Source organism: Pteropus vampyrus, unplaced genomic scaffold, assembly GCF_000151845.1.
Source record: "Pteropus vampyrus isolate Shadow unplaced genomic scaffold, Pvam_2.0 Scaffold45, whole genome shotgun sequence".
In the NCBI taxonomy this organism is placed as follows: Eukaryota; Metazoa; Chordata; class Mammalia; order Chiroptera; family Pteropodidae; genus Pteropus; species Pteropus vampyrus.
The window spans coordinates 2,569,845-2,586,884 of record NW_011888826.1 but is presented as its reverse complement, the minus strand read 5'-3'; the positions used below and the strand labels follow the sequence as shown (position 1 = coordinate 2,586,884).

Below are 17,040 nucleotides of genomic sequence, written 5' to 3'. Positions count from 1 at the left end.
AAAAAAAACATTATTTCAATTATATAATTTTGTGCTAAAAAAGAAGAGGGCTGGAAAAGAAAATGTAGTAGTCGTTAAATGACTAAGATATAAATCGTCTTTATGAGTGTCCAAATGGTAAGCCTTGAAGCATTGGACTGCCTCTGGCAAGAACTCTCTGGCTTTATTATTATTCTATGCTTGTTCCTTTGCTCTTCATAACATCAGGTGCTCCCAGATGGGCATATTCTATTTTGGAGGCAATGAAATGCTGTAGCTGAAGCAACACTGAACATATCCTCCATTCCAGAATGCCACTGGAGCAACACAATCCATTTGGATATGGTCCCCAGAGAGTCTGCAAGTCAATATTGGGCCAGGTCACAATGGGCTTTCTGACATTCATGGTTTAATAATATTCTCTTTCTGGACACATTGATATTAACCCTTAGTTAAAGTGTTCTTGTTTCATTTCCACTGTGGTTCTGTTGCAATGTGAGATACACACTAGAGTGGTAGGCGGGAAATCCCATGCAAATACCTTTCATGGCTTCCCAGCCATGAGGCATTGGACAAATGGCTGCACATCTCTAGACCTCATCAAGATTATCTTACTGTTTTTTTTTTTTAATGTCAGAGGAAGATCAAATCAGCAAGTATATATTCAAAATTTGAAACTGTTAAAAATTATATTTTTGTTGGCAATTATAATATTAATATGTCACTTTGATGACAAGAGCCTCTTGTGTAAATTAGCTGAGGAGAAAAGAACTAAAAAAACCCCACAACTTTTGTGGGTACGAAGGAAAGAACATGTACCTAAATACATAATGCATAAATCTACATTCTGTATGCCTGGTATTATTAGGATGATATCGAATATTTCTGACATTCCATCACATTGAAGCCTGTATGTTAAAATTCTGATTCCGAGTGCATGCAATGCAAAGGGCTTTTCAGACAATTAGCTAATAGCTCCTGTGGGGCAGGCACAGAACCCAAAGAATGTGATTATCATTACAATCGTCAGACCTGAACAAGCCAAGCAGCAAGACCCTCCCTCTGTGTTTGTCACAAGAAACTCTGACATACTTAACAGCTCTAGGGACCAGCAATACCAAATTGACACACCAGCTGTGAGAAACTTTGGGGCTGAATTATTATTATTACTCCAGTAGTTCACTCTTAGCATGGCTTTGAATCATCACCAGCTTTTACTGCGGGTCCTGTGCTAGCAGTTATTTACAAAGTTTTATCTCTGAGTATGTGCCTGCTATTGAGATTAACCATCCAGTGAGTGCATTCTTTAAAATTACTTTCATATTTACTAACTAGCCTAACATGTGTATCTTTCAGAGGAGGATGAAGGTGAAATTAGCAGGTGGACCTGCAGATTAATGTTTGCTACTTGCTCCATCATCCTACCAATTTCAACACTTAACAAATGATAAAGAGGTTTTCTTTCTATTCTTACAAAGAAAAGCAACATATTCTTAGGTACAAGCTTGTAAACTTACAAGAAGAGTTTTCCCCTTGCTCTGTTTCTTTATTGCCAGGGCAAATGGATCAGAATCTAATCTGCTTACAATTGTGGTACTTGCACAAAGATTTTGATGTGATCAGAGGATTATATATATTCAGCATCTCGAACACTTAAACTATTCATTTCATTTTTATCATGTCAACCAAAATGGCAGATATTTTTGTCAAAAGGCATTTTCAGAATCTCAGTTTATTACCTTTTGGGGATTATATGTCCAGAACGTATAACAGCCAATTTGGAATTATGATAATAATCGCTTACATGCTCACAAAAGTGAATGAATTGAAATGAGATGACACTAAAATTTGATTTTCACAGGCAACAACCTTCTGTTCTCTTCCAGTTAGAAATAATTTTCTCGATCATCTAATAAAAATCACAAGAGGTATGTTTTTCCATCACATATAAAAACATTAACATTGAGATTTAGCAACTAAAATATTTTTTTTAAATAAGATGCTTGCATGGTAGTACATGTCATTAACACAACTGTAAAAGAGTAAGTCAAGTCATGCTAAGAGTTTTATCATTGAAAAGTATCTGTTGATTTCCGGTCAAGATGATGTTTTAGGTAAACACTGTGCTTTCCTCCTCTCACGACGACATCAAAATAATGATTTACATACAGAACAACCATCAATGAGAATCTCCTGAAATCTAGTTGAATAGAAGTTTTACTACTAAGGATATACAGAAAAAGCCATCTTGAGACTGGTGAGGGGGCAGAGATACAAAAGAGGCTGGTCCTACACATGTGTGAGGTGGATAAAACTAGGGAGGAATATCTCAACTGCCAAGGTCCCCTAGAGGAGTGAGGGGTCCCAGCCTCACCTCAGGCTCCCTAGCCCAGAGTTCTAGTGGCAGGAAGAGAAATCCCCAACACTTCTGACTGTGAAAACCAGTTGAGAGAGTGGCTGAGTGAGACAAAGGGCTGAGGTTGTCTCAGACGTTCCTCTTAAAGGGTCCATGTGCGAATTTACATGCTGATGGACTCACTCGGTATATACTCTAGTGCTAGGGAAGAAGCTTGAAATATGCCAGGGATATATGGGGAGGAAGTGAGTTGTCTGGCTTTAGGATGAGGCCTGGAGGCGCAGCTTTCTCCCAGACAGAAGTCCTGGCAGAAGCCATTGTTTCTTGTTGAGCCTAACTCCCTCAGCGTGCAGACCCAGGTGGCTGCCATATTTGAGTTTCCATCAGTTAGCTAACACTGATCACCCCACCCTGATGATTCCCTGAAATCCCCATGCCACTCAATGTGCAAACTTACCCAAAGCGCTTCCCTTGGCTTTTCCATACAAACAGCCTGTCTTGGCTTATGCTACAGACTTTATTAAAATTTCTTAAAGGTTCACAAAACCCAAACAAGCAGCATCTGGCCTTGGTGAACCCTATACCTCTTGCTGAGCAGCCCCAAGCCTGGCACTAGTGGCAGTGGCTTGGCCTCTCAAGGCACTTCCAAACACAGAGTAGGTGGTGGCCATTTGAGGACTGCATGGTGGCTCATTCCAGGTGGCTCCAGGCAGGGCATTGGCTTTGGCTGAACTTGGCCAGTGGCAAGCCCCCTCCGAGGATGCACTGTACACTCGGGCCAGTAAACCTAGTGGCTGGCTTCAGACTGAGCTAGAGCACAACCCAGCTGCTTCCACAAATAACACACCCAAAGAGCAAACTCTGCAGTCACCAAGCCCTGCTAAAGCAAAACTTGTTCTGTAGAGTCAGCCCCTGTACAACAACAGCTCTTCCACTGTAGTCATGGCCAGTCTTCACAACCAATCAGCCTAAGGGTCAAATCTCTGCCATTGATGTGCAAACAGCAACCGAGGCTCAACTAAAACATAGAACATAGACAACCCACACTGGGACACACCAGGAGCACCTGGCTCAGGAGGCCAGGGACACTGCGCCACTGGGCCTCACAAGACACCTGCTACATAAGACCACTCTATCAAGACTGGAAGACATAGCAGCCTACCTAATACATAGAAACAAACACAGGGAGACATCTAAAATGGGGAGACAAAGAAATGTATCCTGAATGGAAGAACAGAACAAAGCTACAGAAAAATAACTAAACAAAATAGAGACAGGCAATCTATCAGATTCAGAGTTCAAAACACCAGTTATAAAGATGCTCAATGATCTCGGAAAGGACTTCAACAAAGAAACAGGCAACATGAAAATGGAAATATAACACATAAAAAGAACTAGTCAGAAATAAAAAACATAACAACTAAACTAATCAACAGTAGATTAGATGAAACAGAGGATCAGATTAGCGATTTAGAAGATGATGTAGCAGAAAACACTCAAGCAGAGTAGCAAATAGAAAAACAAATGGAGATAGTTTAAGGGGCTTCTGGGACAACATCAAGCATACCAACATTTGCATCATAGGACTACCAGAAGGATAAGAGAGAGCGCAAGGAATTGAAAACCTATTTGAAGAAATAATGAAAGAAAACTTTTTTTAACCTGGAAAAAGAAATAAATATACAAGCCCAGGAAATGCAGAGAATCCCAAACAAAATGAACTCAAAAATGTCCACACCAAGACACATTTTAATTAAAATTCCAAAGGTTAAAGACAGAGAGAGTTTTAAAAACAGCAAGACAAAAACAGTAACCCATAGAAGAGCTCCCATAAGACTGTCAGCCGATTCTCAAGAAAAACTTGGTAGGCCAGAAGGCAATGACCCACGACCAAGATTACTCTATCCAGCAAAACTATCATTTAGAATAGAAGGACAGATAAAGAGCTTTGTCAACACCAAACTAGTATTACAAGAAATGTTAAAGGGACTTCTTTAAGAAAAAAAAAGAAAAAGATAAAAAATATGAATAATAAAAAAGCAATAACTGCACATTTATCAACAATTACTTTCAGGGGCAATGGATTGAATGCTTCATTCAAAAGATAAAGTGGCCGAATGGATAAGAAAACAAGACTCTTACATATACTGCCTACAGGAGACTCACTTCAGATTGAAAGACACACTCAGACTGAAAGTAAAGGGATAAAAATGGAAACAAACAAAAAGCTGGGGTAGCAATACCATAAAAATGGAAACAAACAAAAAGCTGGGGTAGCAATACTTATACCAGATTTGAAAACAAAAGTTATAACAAGAGACAAAGAAGGTCCCAATAATCCTGCTCCTGGGTATTTCTCCAAAGAAACCCAAAACACTACTTCGAAGGAAGGTGTGTATCCACATGTTCATTGTAACATTATTTACAGTAGCCAAGACATAGAGGTAACCTGCATGTCCATCAATGAATAACTGGATAAAGAAGAGGTGGTACAAATATACAATGGAATATTACTCCCATTTACAGCCATTAAAAAAAATGAAATCTTACCTAGAGGGTATTGTGCTGAGTGAAGTAAGTCAGACAGAAAAGGACAAATGTCACGTGATTTCACTTATATGTGGAATTTAAGGAACAAAACAAACAAAACAGAAACAAAGTCATAGGTACAGAGAACATTTTGATGGTGGCCAGATGGAAGGGATGTTGAAAGGAGGGTGAAAAAGGGCAAGGGATTAAGAGGTACAAATTGATAGTTACAAAATAGTCATAGGGATGGAAAGTATAGCATAAGGAATATAGTCAATAATATTGTAATAACTATATACGGTGTCAGATGGTTACTAGATTTATCAAGGTGATCACTACGTAAGTTATATAAATGTCTACTCACTATGTGATTAGACACCTAAACTAATATAATATCGTATGTTAACTGTAATTGAAAATTTTAAAAAAATATTAAAATGGGGGGGGGCAAGAAAAGTGTCTATCAAATTCCTGCCTGTATGGAACACATTGCTGGGCCCAGGTATAGTTCCCGTCCTCTAGGAATATATAAGGAAAGGCAAGACACAAATACAAGAAATAAGAGAATACAAGTGGTTTAATTTTTTACTTGATGGCAATGGCAACTTTCTCTATTTGCAGCATCTCTGATAAGCAGATCCACTTTCTTCACAGCTTCTTTATTCCCATTTATTTGCACTGCTGTCTCACACACTTGTGTTATCTAAAGGCAGGCTTTTGTGACCAACACTGGTTCACAAAGACTACGATCACAGCGAACTACAAAGGTCAGCTCAGGGCTCAAGCTTTGGTAGAAACATCACTAGTCTCCACGGTGATTTCCCAACTTTCTATTTTTTAAAGTACAAACACAAAAGATACTCATGACCTTTGGTATATATGGCACTTACGCCACAAATGATAAAGATAAGCATAACCTCTGTTTTCAAGTATCTTTACTATTCTTCAGAAAGTATCTGAAAAGAGAATAATGATACTGAGATGCTGCTTCTGTTTCTAATATTGCTATAGCATGATCTATTACAATGTTTTTCTATCGAAATGGAATATTTTAAATTTTTACATTTTCTAGTAGCTTCATTGAAAAGGTAAAAGAAAAAAATGAAATTAATTCTCACGATATATTTTATATAACACTTAAAATATCATTCAGGCTGTAATCAATATAAAGATATTAATGAGAGATCTTACTTTTTTTGTACTGTTTGAAATCTATGGTATATTTTACACTTACAGGGAACATCAGTCTAGACCAGCCACATTTCAAGGGGTTGTCACTAATAGCTATTATATTGTACAGCACAGGTCTATATTTCAAAACGTATATTTTGGACTTCTTGTGTTGATGAATGCGATGAATTTGATCATGTAATTTTTACCTTACTCATCCCAGTGTTTTTTATTTTTGACTACAGTTTATTAAGTTTTTGCTTTTTCGTGGTTTAATTTTTGGGTTGCAATGGTATGAAGTGGTGCCCTTACAAGCGGTGACATACTCTAATTGAAACAGTCCTCCTTAAGAAAAGGGTGTGGCTTTCTTTAAGGTTACTTGAAGACACTGTTTACTTGAGAATGCAATAAAGAAATCAAAAGGCTTAATTATGAATTAGGTATGAAAACAAAAATATACAGTTCATCACAAACTTCTGACTAATGTAAACCCTGCAGAACACAATCCTAGGTCCTTACTGTGGCTTTCCGTGCCTTTTGTCAGCTGAACTCTGCCTTCTCTTCCAGCTTCCTTGCTCTCCACAATCTTAAAAACACCCCATAATCTAGTCATATTGAATTATTTACAGTTTCTCTAACGTGATCATATACAAGCCTATAAGGCAGGTATTTTTACCACTATGTCACAGGTAAAAAATGTGAAGTCAATGTGGTTAAATGACTTGCCCAAGCTCACACATGTGCTAAGTGGTAAAGTTGGGAAATGGACCTTTTGACACCTGCCCTGAGCATTTCCCTCTCCATAGAAGGCAAGTAGATTTAGGCTCCGCAGACCCTTTGGAAAGGGTGGCCTTCATTGCTCAAGTGATGTGATATAGATCAAGAAGCCAGACCAAGCTTGATGACTGCTCACTTTTAGCTTGCTGCTGTGCATGAGACAAACAAAATAGTTTATTGCAAGCATGTAACTTATATTTTGCAATAGAATACTATATGCATTCATCAAATGCAGAGGCAAAAAATAATGATTTTATTTCTATTTCAAACCATACTAAATATTTTACTTTTGTTATTTCATAAGCAGATTAGTCTAAGAGCTTGACCAGGTAATTTGTGGGAACATTACAATTGATGCCTTTTAAACTACTGTTGTGGCTTTGAGTTTTTCTCCTGTTGTTTCCAAAAACCTAGTATTTTACATAGTTAAATAAAAAGTTGTTTTCATTTAGGAAATTCCTGGTATTAAAGGATTGAGTCTGTTGGTTAGCAACATTTTAAAGGGAAAAACTACCATTGCTGCTGCCGTGCTCACTTTGTAAGTGGGCCTGTTGAATAGAGGGGTGTTAGAGAAAGAGGATGAGGTGCAAACTTACCTAAGAAATGAATATTTTCACATTCTAGGAAAATTCCAAAAGTTCCATTTGCGTGCCTTTCCTTCCTCAGACTACCTTGTCAACAACTACCCAGTCTTGTTTTTTTTCTTAAGTCCATGTCCAGCCTGCCAATGCATTAATCATTGCTCATAAATCAGCGTAGGTTTGTACTTGAAATCATCTCTCATTTCACACAAAGTTTTCTGTCTGAAGTTGTAGCCACTGACAAGACTTCCCCTCACAACTGCCTTCAGGGCCACTCCAGAGCAGGACAGAAGTGTAGCAGACATAAACTTCTAGTTGATGCAGCTACATAATTAAACCAGGGCTACACTTTTTCTTCTTTAGTTAGTTGTTCATAGACAATTCTTATGAGGTCATGGAGTTGGGATGAGAAAAAGATGGCAAATAATTTGGAAAAGTATCCCGGGGGTCTGAGTTACTTGCCAGTACTATTTACTTGAGCCATTTTATAATGAAATATTTGGAATACGTCTACTTTTATGAGTAGCTAGATTTTATAACACTCAGTTCATGACAGCCAGTCTCTCAATACACTATCATTGAGCATGCATTCACTACCAGGGACAATAGCTAATAGCTATCTACGAGATGCTTTTCAAAAGGAGAATAATTCTTAGTAGAAAGCGAGAGAGATTTTACTCCAAATCCCAATGGACTTGCACTATGATTCTTCTTCTGGGACTTATACCAGACCCTCTAATATGATTGGATCTGTTGGGACACAAAGTCCATGAGGAGAGGAAGCAGGACTTGCCAATGAGCCTTTTAAAAATTTCCTTGTTGCTTGGCTGGTTGCTTTTACCCTGGTCTCTACTCAAGATTATTTGTTTTATTGGTTACCATGTAAATAGGTCAAAGCAACATGACTGAATATAGAATATGTTGCCTTTAAACTCCAAAGAGGGCCACCAAACATTGTATTTTATATATAGAGAGAGTTAATGTAAGATACAGAAATGTATCTCACCTTATATGAGAATCACAGCATGCCAAAAAGTCCTGGAACCCTAGAATCTTCACTCGTGTGTCAGGTCTCTGAATCATTTACTCCTTAGTATACATAAAAGTAACTAAGTCATGTAGAATCTGTTCTACTTCCTTCATACTGGTCTAGTTATTTTAATTTTATCAGTTTAATGAACCTCTATGATGTTCTGTTGGTTATCAATGCAGTCTAGTTTCCTCTAGACCAATGTTGTCCACTTGAATCATAATATGAACTGTAAATGCAAGCCACATTTGCCACTTAAAATTTTCTAGTACTCACTTTAAAGAGTAAAAAGAAACAGATGAAATTACTTTAATAATATATTTTATTTAACCCAATGCATTAAAATTTTATCATTTTAACATGTAATCCATATATTAATAACATAGTTTACTTTTCTATACTAAGTCTTGAAAGCCTGGAATATGTTTTATTCTCACGACACATGTCTATTTGTGCCAGCTTTAATTCTAGTAGTTGATAGCCACATGTGGCTAGTGGCTACCAGATTGGCCAGTACAACATTTGGCTATATTATGACAAAGAGCAGAGGAGTTGATGAAGGCCTTACTTTTATCTTTCTCATGTGGAGAAAGACTGTTTCTGATTACCTATGCTGATACCAGTGAGGAAAACACAGTTTTCGAAAGTAAATAGCTGTCAGGGTCTATGTTTATTTCTGTAATAAAGATACAACATCTGTAACTACAGATGTGATTGCATTATCACCTGATAAGGTTTACAGCAATATAAAATCTTTCCCCTTAATCTGTCTGGCTTCGTATTGTCTAAAAGGCAAATTAAATGGAGATATAATAGAAATAACTACTCCTGCACCTCTCAATTTGTTGATGGTTACAGAAACTGAGTAGTTTCCTTAGGAATGTGGTAGTTCCTTTGGTTTACTACCCTGTAAATTATCTTGTTGCTAATTGTGTAGCAGGGAGAATTCCTGAGAGCCTTAAAAGTAAGAGATCCAAAAGCTCCGGTCCTTTCCTCACAGAGCTTCTACTACTACTGGTCCAGGAAGACCTTTCCTCTTCAAAATTCTTCTGCACCAAATAGAATGAACCAAAAGATATTTTAAAAAGTGAAAAGAGACAAATAAAGAGGAAAACAAACTGAAGATCAAGAATGTAGAAAAATATTGGAGGAGGGCAACAAAATTTTGCCTAAATGTATTTTTATGAATTCAAAAAGTGAAACAAATCTGCTATAAAATGGAATTCAAAGCAGAGAAGATTTTTTTAAAGAAATAATTGCTTTTTTTTTTAAAATTTTTTAGGGGGTGACATTGGTTAACAAAATCCAGTAAGTTTCAGGTATACAGTTTAGCGGTAAGGCATATATATAGAGAGATGATTTTTTGCAGCATATTAAATGTTCTCTGGAAGAGAACTGCTACCTCTTCTATAATCAGGAAGCCACTGGCTCCTGAACCACACTGCCACCCATGATTAAGAAACTACCCTGAGGGAAAAAGCCACCATGAACGGAGCTATTGTGCCCAGGTCCAGACCCAGGACCATGCTGTGGTCCCTACCAGCAGAATGGATTCCTCTCCATGACACCCATGGTGCTAGTCACTGGACATTGAGCTGCTGCAGAAAATTCATACACCACTACCACACTTGCCAAAAGAAACAGCAGAAGTGAAATTTCCATCTCACTTCTGCCTCCCAGAACTCATGACAGTGCATCTGGTTCATCAAATCTGAATCACATCTGGAGCCTCAACTACAAAGAAGCCTGCCAGATGGAACTTTTAGCTTTCCAATTACCACAGCACAGGGAAAACAGCTAGAAGGATTGTAGGTAGAACAAACCTGCCACATTCATCAGAAAACACTTAAATGGAATACTAAAGCAAATCATATAAGCAGTGAAATTTGGGTGGTGTAAGAGAGAAAACGGAACTGATATCGTGAAAATATAATGATTTTGTCTTTGCTCATAGTAGATAATAGATATCTAACACAGTGCTTTTTCACATCATGGGCCACATGGAAAATAATACATGCTAAATGCTGCACACAGATGAGCCCCCACCTTCTACCCTGTTACCTATGACACATCTATAAACCACCACACAATGTGCTGTGAAGTAAACATTGAGAAGTTATGTTCTAAACAGTAAGAGAATTAAGTGTGAAGTGTTTTTTGTGAATTTTATCAAAATTTTATATCAAAATATCCTAGCTATTAATTTAACACATGTACTTTCACGCATGTAAAATGTATTTATACAGATATTCATGGAAATATTATTTCAATGCTTAGATTATATTTTTATTTATATAGGGGACCAGCAAAATAAATTATATTCATAACATGGATAATATTATGCAGATAGTAAAAGTATGAAATAACTTTCTGTGTACTAATATAGAATGGTCTCTGACATGCACATTAAGTAAAAGCTGCATGATAAAATTATTTTGTATTTTTAAAAAAGACACATCAGTGCATGTAGGTGTTTGTGTATGCTAGCCTGTGCTAGCAATCTTTCATCTGCTTCTCTGTATCCGTTCTCCAACCTCCTCCACCTTGCTGTCTCTTCTGGTAGGTTGACTTGCATGGGCTACATCAGTAAGCTCTCCTGCCCTCTGGCTTCCTATTGGCCTCCACAAATAGTACCTAGAAGAGATTGGAGGGAGGAAGGAGAGGGAACCCAGGGTCTTTACTACCTGACACAGCGTGGCTCCTCCCTTGCAGATCACAATGGATTCATCATGGAGATTTATAACAACTTGTTTAGTTCTCAGATCTAAACCAGTTCTTGGATAGGAAGCCTTTTGATAGGAGGCCTAACTGAGATAGGACTCTCTTCTCCCAAGCCTTCTCTAGAGGGACTTTGGCCATTTATTAGGATGACTGCCCTAGGAAAAAGGAAATAGCTAGATTTTCTAGGAATTATTATATTGGATTTAAGTTGTTGCTACTACCCAGAGACTAGAAATGCCCCTGTAGTACACTGGTCAAAATGGGAGCTTATACAAGTGTTTGTGTTTATCTCAGAGAGAATATAGTAGGAGTGTGGATGGACTTATCCTGTGGTTGCTTCTTCAATGGTCCTTATGACACAGCTTTATGTGAGCAGATGAGGTCTCCAGGCCCTAAAGACCAGGAATAGCATGGCTGCTTCTCTTGTGGAGCCTTTCTCCTCTCTGACTCAACAACTGACTTCTTCCTACAAATATGGTGTATTGACCTCATTTCTTCTTCCTCCTTGCCAAAATGCGTTCCAGAAAGACCCTATAGCCAGTTTACGCACCAAGTTCCCCTTGCTTTGAACAATGAACATGTTTTTTTTTTTCAGTTTTTTTTTTTTTTCTTTTAGAATATGACACCTGCTTTGAAAAACTAAGTGGAGAACCCAAGGAATTTTGTCGGAAATCTCCAGCCTCAGGCATTTCCCCTCTCAATGTCTGCTGGGTGACCTTTCTACTTATGGTCATCCTTCCTCAAGTATTGTGGCTTGAGTTTACAGATAGTTCCTATTTTAATTGAATATGGAGATTTTCTTTTCCTTTGTTGTTATTAACAATTTATGAGTTTAAAAAGAGGTAGCACCTTTATGTCTATTTTAGCATTTAGACTCTAGACTGGAAATTCTGGTTGTGCTGTGACTGAAGGGAGAGGATACAATTTAGACAAGGAAAATTCAACACAGAGAGTGAGACACCCGCGGGGTCAAGTTCTGGAGGAAGAAGTAAGGAAAGAGGTCTCTAGACAGGTCTAAGACAAAGTCTTCCAACATTTTTCCCGCACAGAGCTTGTGCAACATATTGGAGTAAATGTTCAAAGCTGCTCACACAGAGAGAGCACCAGCCTAAAGACTTTGGCCCCATGCTCCCTTGAAATTGAGGAGATCAATATCTTAGCATCTTGTGAGCATTTCTAGTACAGCAGTTTGCACCAGTGAGGAGGCACTGAAAGAGCAGAAGGTTAGATTTGCTGAGAAATGTATTATAGGTTTCTATTATTCCAGACAGAAGAAGAATAACAGAGGTCATAAAATAGGTGGATTTTAAGACAGACAGGAGATGCGAGATATTTAATAATGATTATAGGATTAGTTGAATCTAATTCATCAGGCCCCACAAATACTCTGAAAAACCTAATTACAATTCTTATGACACGGAGAATCAATCTCTAAATCTTGGATTTAGTCTGTCATGATCATACCAATGAAATTTTAAATCCTGAAAAAAAATTTATGTAATACATTTGTATGTTTCCCTTTTCAACCTATTATTTTCCCATTTTTCAATAAAAGTGGATGTTTTAATTGTAATATTTTTAGGCTAGTTTATTCAGATAATCATTCTAACTATCCCTCTCCCTTGCACATATGTAGGTGAACACATGGTTTCATGCATCGGTGACATAAAAGAGACCTGGTGGAAGGGAGAAGCAGGAGGTCCAACACCATTCAGGGGGTGGCAAGGACTAGAGAGATAGTACTAAGATGTGGCACCCGGTCCAACTTCTCTTCACCCACCTCAATCTGCTGTCCAGTGTGACACAGCTAGTCACAGAGCACACAGGAAAAGGAAATGTGGAATAGGGAGAGAAAAAATTTTAACCATAATTTATTCCTCTACTCGTAACTAGCTTTTCCAAGTGAGCCTGAAAGAGAGAAATAATATATAGTATAAATAAATGTTTTCACACCAAAGCTATTTTTTCTCTTTTTAAATCAATAAAAACAACTGATTTTTAAATCAGTTTTGATTACTTTTTACTTAGAAAAATCTAGCCCATGTAAAGTCTATTCACATTTTTTTTCATACAATATAATTTAAATGAAAGCCTATCATTAGCCTCAGACTTTGGTGAAATAATCCCTAATTATTAGACACCAGTGTACATAGTCATAGTTTTAAATAAATTCTCATCGTATTTTCCATTGTACTATTATTGTTAAAGAAATATTTTACGCATCAGGCTTACCTTCTTGGTTTTTACATTTTTCTCAGTATGCAGGAATTGATTTCTATAGTATAATTATTAATATAAAATTTTCAAATCTGAATAGTCTTAAGACAGTTAACCTAACATAGATGAAACATTTGTAAGTAAATATTGAAATTCTCATTCCAAATAATCCTAGAAATGAGGCCAAACATTAAAACAAGTAAATCTACATTAATATTAAATTCACAGTAAGAGGTATGAAACTCAGCAATATTTGAAATTAACCACTAAACCAGACTGAATTACTTGTCTAAGACAAAGTCATTGTTTTAGTTGAACATTATTTTGAGAGTTAGGAGAGGGGGTTATAATTTTTGGAAGAAGTAGTTATTAATAAACTCCAAAAATATAGTTTAGCTCATGTCTTATTTGTCATAAATGTTACTATAATCAAATAATTAAAAATATTACTATTAAATTATAGATACTAAGCCAATATTTAACCAATATTGTTCGCGTTCCTTTTATAATTCCTAACAGTAATACTTTACATTCAATTTTAACCAATTTTAAGTGAGTTTATACAGAGTCATACATATTATGAGATAAGAGTTTCCTATTTTTTTTTAACAACTGACTGAATTTTGTATATTCTATAGTAGAAATAGGAAATAGCCATTAGGTCAGACAATGCAAGGTCTCTTATATCTTTACACTTAGAAGAACTAACATTTACATACCAGGAGCCATGCTAAGGGCTTTACATAACCATCACATTTTAAACTCGCTGTGACACTATGAAATAGGTACTATTATCTCCATTTTACAGCTGAAAAAAATTTGAGGCTTAGGAAAGTTCAAGAACTTGTCCAAAGTTAAAGAGCAAGGATTGAAATCTAGTTTTGTTCCACTACAAAATTATGCTTTGTCATCAATCTTTATTTCAATAATTGACATGACAGCCGTGAAAATGTACCACTCACATCTCCTGCAGGAAACTGAGTATTTGTGTGTTGGCCCTGCTGACATTCATCTGAAACCCATCCCTGGCTTCATTAGGATCTCTTCCACGGGGCAGCTTTGGGGCTTCTGGGCTCTATCAGCCTGACCAAAAATTTCTGGGAATTGTCCAAGATGCTTTTTACCCAATCCTCTTCTTTCCTTCTCTCCTTCTATAGTTGTCTTGCCTGCAGCGTGATCTGAAAGCAATCCACTTTTTCCTCCTTTCAGCATATTTCTTGTATGAATAATCTCATTTTTGTGTATGCTGACAGATGCAAACTAGTGGAGATGTACTGGGAGTGGTTAAAGAAAATAGTTAATAAAGTATATGCTCACTCACCACCTAAACATGTCTGTATCAGCCTGACGTTAGCCAGGTGTCCAGCAGGAGATAAATGGAAATTCATGTCTACCTTGGCATTGTAACATCCAGAATTCATCTCTGGTGAGCATGGATGTGCAGGGAGTGTCTTGTAGGGTCAATGATGAGAACTTATGTTGTCTGGAAGAGAAATGATGACCTAAGAATCATGTTCAATAACATTATTTTGAGACCCAATCTAGATGACAATCCTGGGACAGGGTGTTGGGGATTTTTATTTTCCTTCCAGGAAATAGTGGCATTTTGAGCTCGAGACAATCCCTTGAAAGAATCTCATGAAGCCCTAACTTGTCTATGCACTTCTAAGTAAAAAATAAATGCTCATGCTTTATTTTCTTTAGTGATCCATATTTCCTAAGAGTTGGGCATATTTGGGGTCATTCCTTAGCTTTTTTTCTTTTATTGTGTCATTAAGTGGGATGTTCTATCAAGTGTTACATCATAGTATTAATAATCTGAAGTGACTGGATTTCTTTGATCATAGATACATTCCAAATAGAACACTAAATTAATAATAAGTCTTACCCAAAGGCAATAGATTTTACTTATTTAGAGAATTAAATATGAATATAGAGTTTATTTCTCTGTGAGTGTTAGTCCTAAGGAATATGTTCCTATAGAAATAAAAATCTAGGATCTTTGGAAACATGGCAGAGTAATAGATGTCCCCAGATCTCTCCCCTTGAAACGATAATAAGCTGAACATCTAAAACTCAACAAAAAACATCCAAACTGTACACCAGCACATCTGAGCATGGGATCTGTGCATAAGAACTACCACAGGTCAGAACCCCGGGTGTCAGATGGTGGAGTGGGAGAAATAAAGAAGCTGCCTCTCACAGCTGCCGGAGTTCCTTATAGGACAAGGGAGAGGGGAGAAGGAGTGGCGTGTTCTCTGAACAGCCCTGCCTGGGAGTGCTGTGAGCTCCCTGTGTTCGACTGGCTGCAGGGCCCAGTCATCAGGGCAGAAATCAGAGAAGCAGGATGAGACCGCAGAGGAGCAATAGCTGATTTTTGCCGACCAGGGTTGTAAAACTGAAGCTGAGCCTCAGTCCCCAACCTCCAACCCAGAGGGACCCTCCCTCCAATACCCTCCGAGACTGATCACTGCGGAGTCCCCAGGGGAATCTGAGCATATGCTGCCAAGACTGTTGCTGCCACTGACAGGGACTGAAACTGAGGGTAGCAAGCATGATTTAAATATCTACAAGAAAATTTAAAAAGTGTTATTAAGACTTTATATAAAGCAGGGATCCAAGAGGCTTAGACACCAGCTACTGGAAATCAAAAGAAAAGCACCTTCTTTGCAATAGGTTAAATAATAAAACTTCTTTCTGGAAAAAAAGGCAGAACACACTTCTATTAATGCCCAGGAGGAGAAATAGTCCATTAAGCACCATGAACAACCAAGGTAACAAGAAATCTCAGAAAGAACGAGAAAAATCTCCGGAAAATAAGCTTACAAACATAGAAAAATATGAGACTTAAATGACAGATAATTCAGGATGGTGCTTCTGAAAAAAACTCAAATCAACAATTTCAGGAATTGAAAAAACAACTAGATGAGCAAAAAAGGAGGTTGAAATCCTAAAAAGAAAAACCAAATACAACTTCTGGAGATAAAAAACCACACTGCAAGAGTTGAAAAATGAAATAGCAAGCTTGGGAAATAGAGTCAATCAAATGGAGGAAAGGATAGGTGATATCGAAGACAGAAATCTAGAAATAAATCGAAAGGAAGAAGAGAGAAATCAAAGAATGAAAAATAATGAAAGAAAATTCAAGACCTAGCTGATACCATCAGGAGAAGAAACATAAGAATAATGGGCATTATCGAAGGCAAGGAAAAGGAACAAGGATTAGAAAGCATTTTCAGACAAATTCTTTAGATTCTAAATCTAAGGAATGAGCTGGAGCTTGGAATTCAATAAGTCAACAGAACTTACCAATTATCTCAACCTAAAAATTCCTTCACCAAGACACATTGTATTAAAATTATCAAATATCAATGAAAAATTGATTTTTATCAATTTTTATCAATTCTGTCTTTTTATCAAAGACAGAACTCTCAAGGCACCCAGGGAGAAAAAACCTGGTAACTTACAAAGGTAAACCCATTAGATTATCCTCGGACTTCTCAGCACAAACCTTACAAGTCAGAAAGGAATGGAATCAAATATTTAAACTATTAAGTGAAAGGAAATACGAGCCTAGAATAATGTATCCAGCAAAATTGCCCTTTAGATCTGAAGGAGAAATTAAGACTTTTCCAGACATACAAAAATTGAGAGAATTCTCCACTACTAGGCCTGCACTA

At 37.2% G+C, this 17,040-nt stretch overlaps 1 protein-coding gene and 1 non-coding gene across 2 annotated transcripts in view; one reads left to right on the top strand and one right to left on the bottom strand.

The window, feature by feature from the left end:
- Nucleotides 1–6,647, bottom strand: part of XKR4 (XK related 4) — a 492,307-nt gene extending 485,660 nt beyond the window's left edge. The window contains exon 1 of the mRNA XM_011359204.2: nt 6,554–6,647. Within this exon, the coding sequence (XP_011357506.1) occupies nt 6,554–6,647 (94 nt within the window). The remainder of the gene's footprint in view (nt 1–6,553) is intronic.
- Nucleotides 6,648–14,817: 8,170 nt separating this feature from the next.
- LOC111738978 lies at nt 14,818–14,898 on the top strand. Its single transcript, XR_002780051.1, has one exon. It is a non-coding gene; the product is annotated as a small nucleolar RNA SNORD115 (small nucleolar RNA).
- Nucleotides 14,899–17,040: the final 2,142 nt, after the last annotated feature.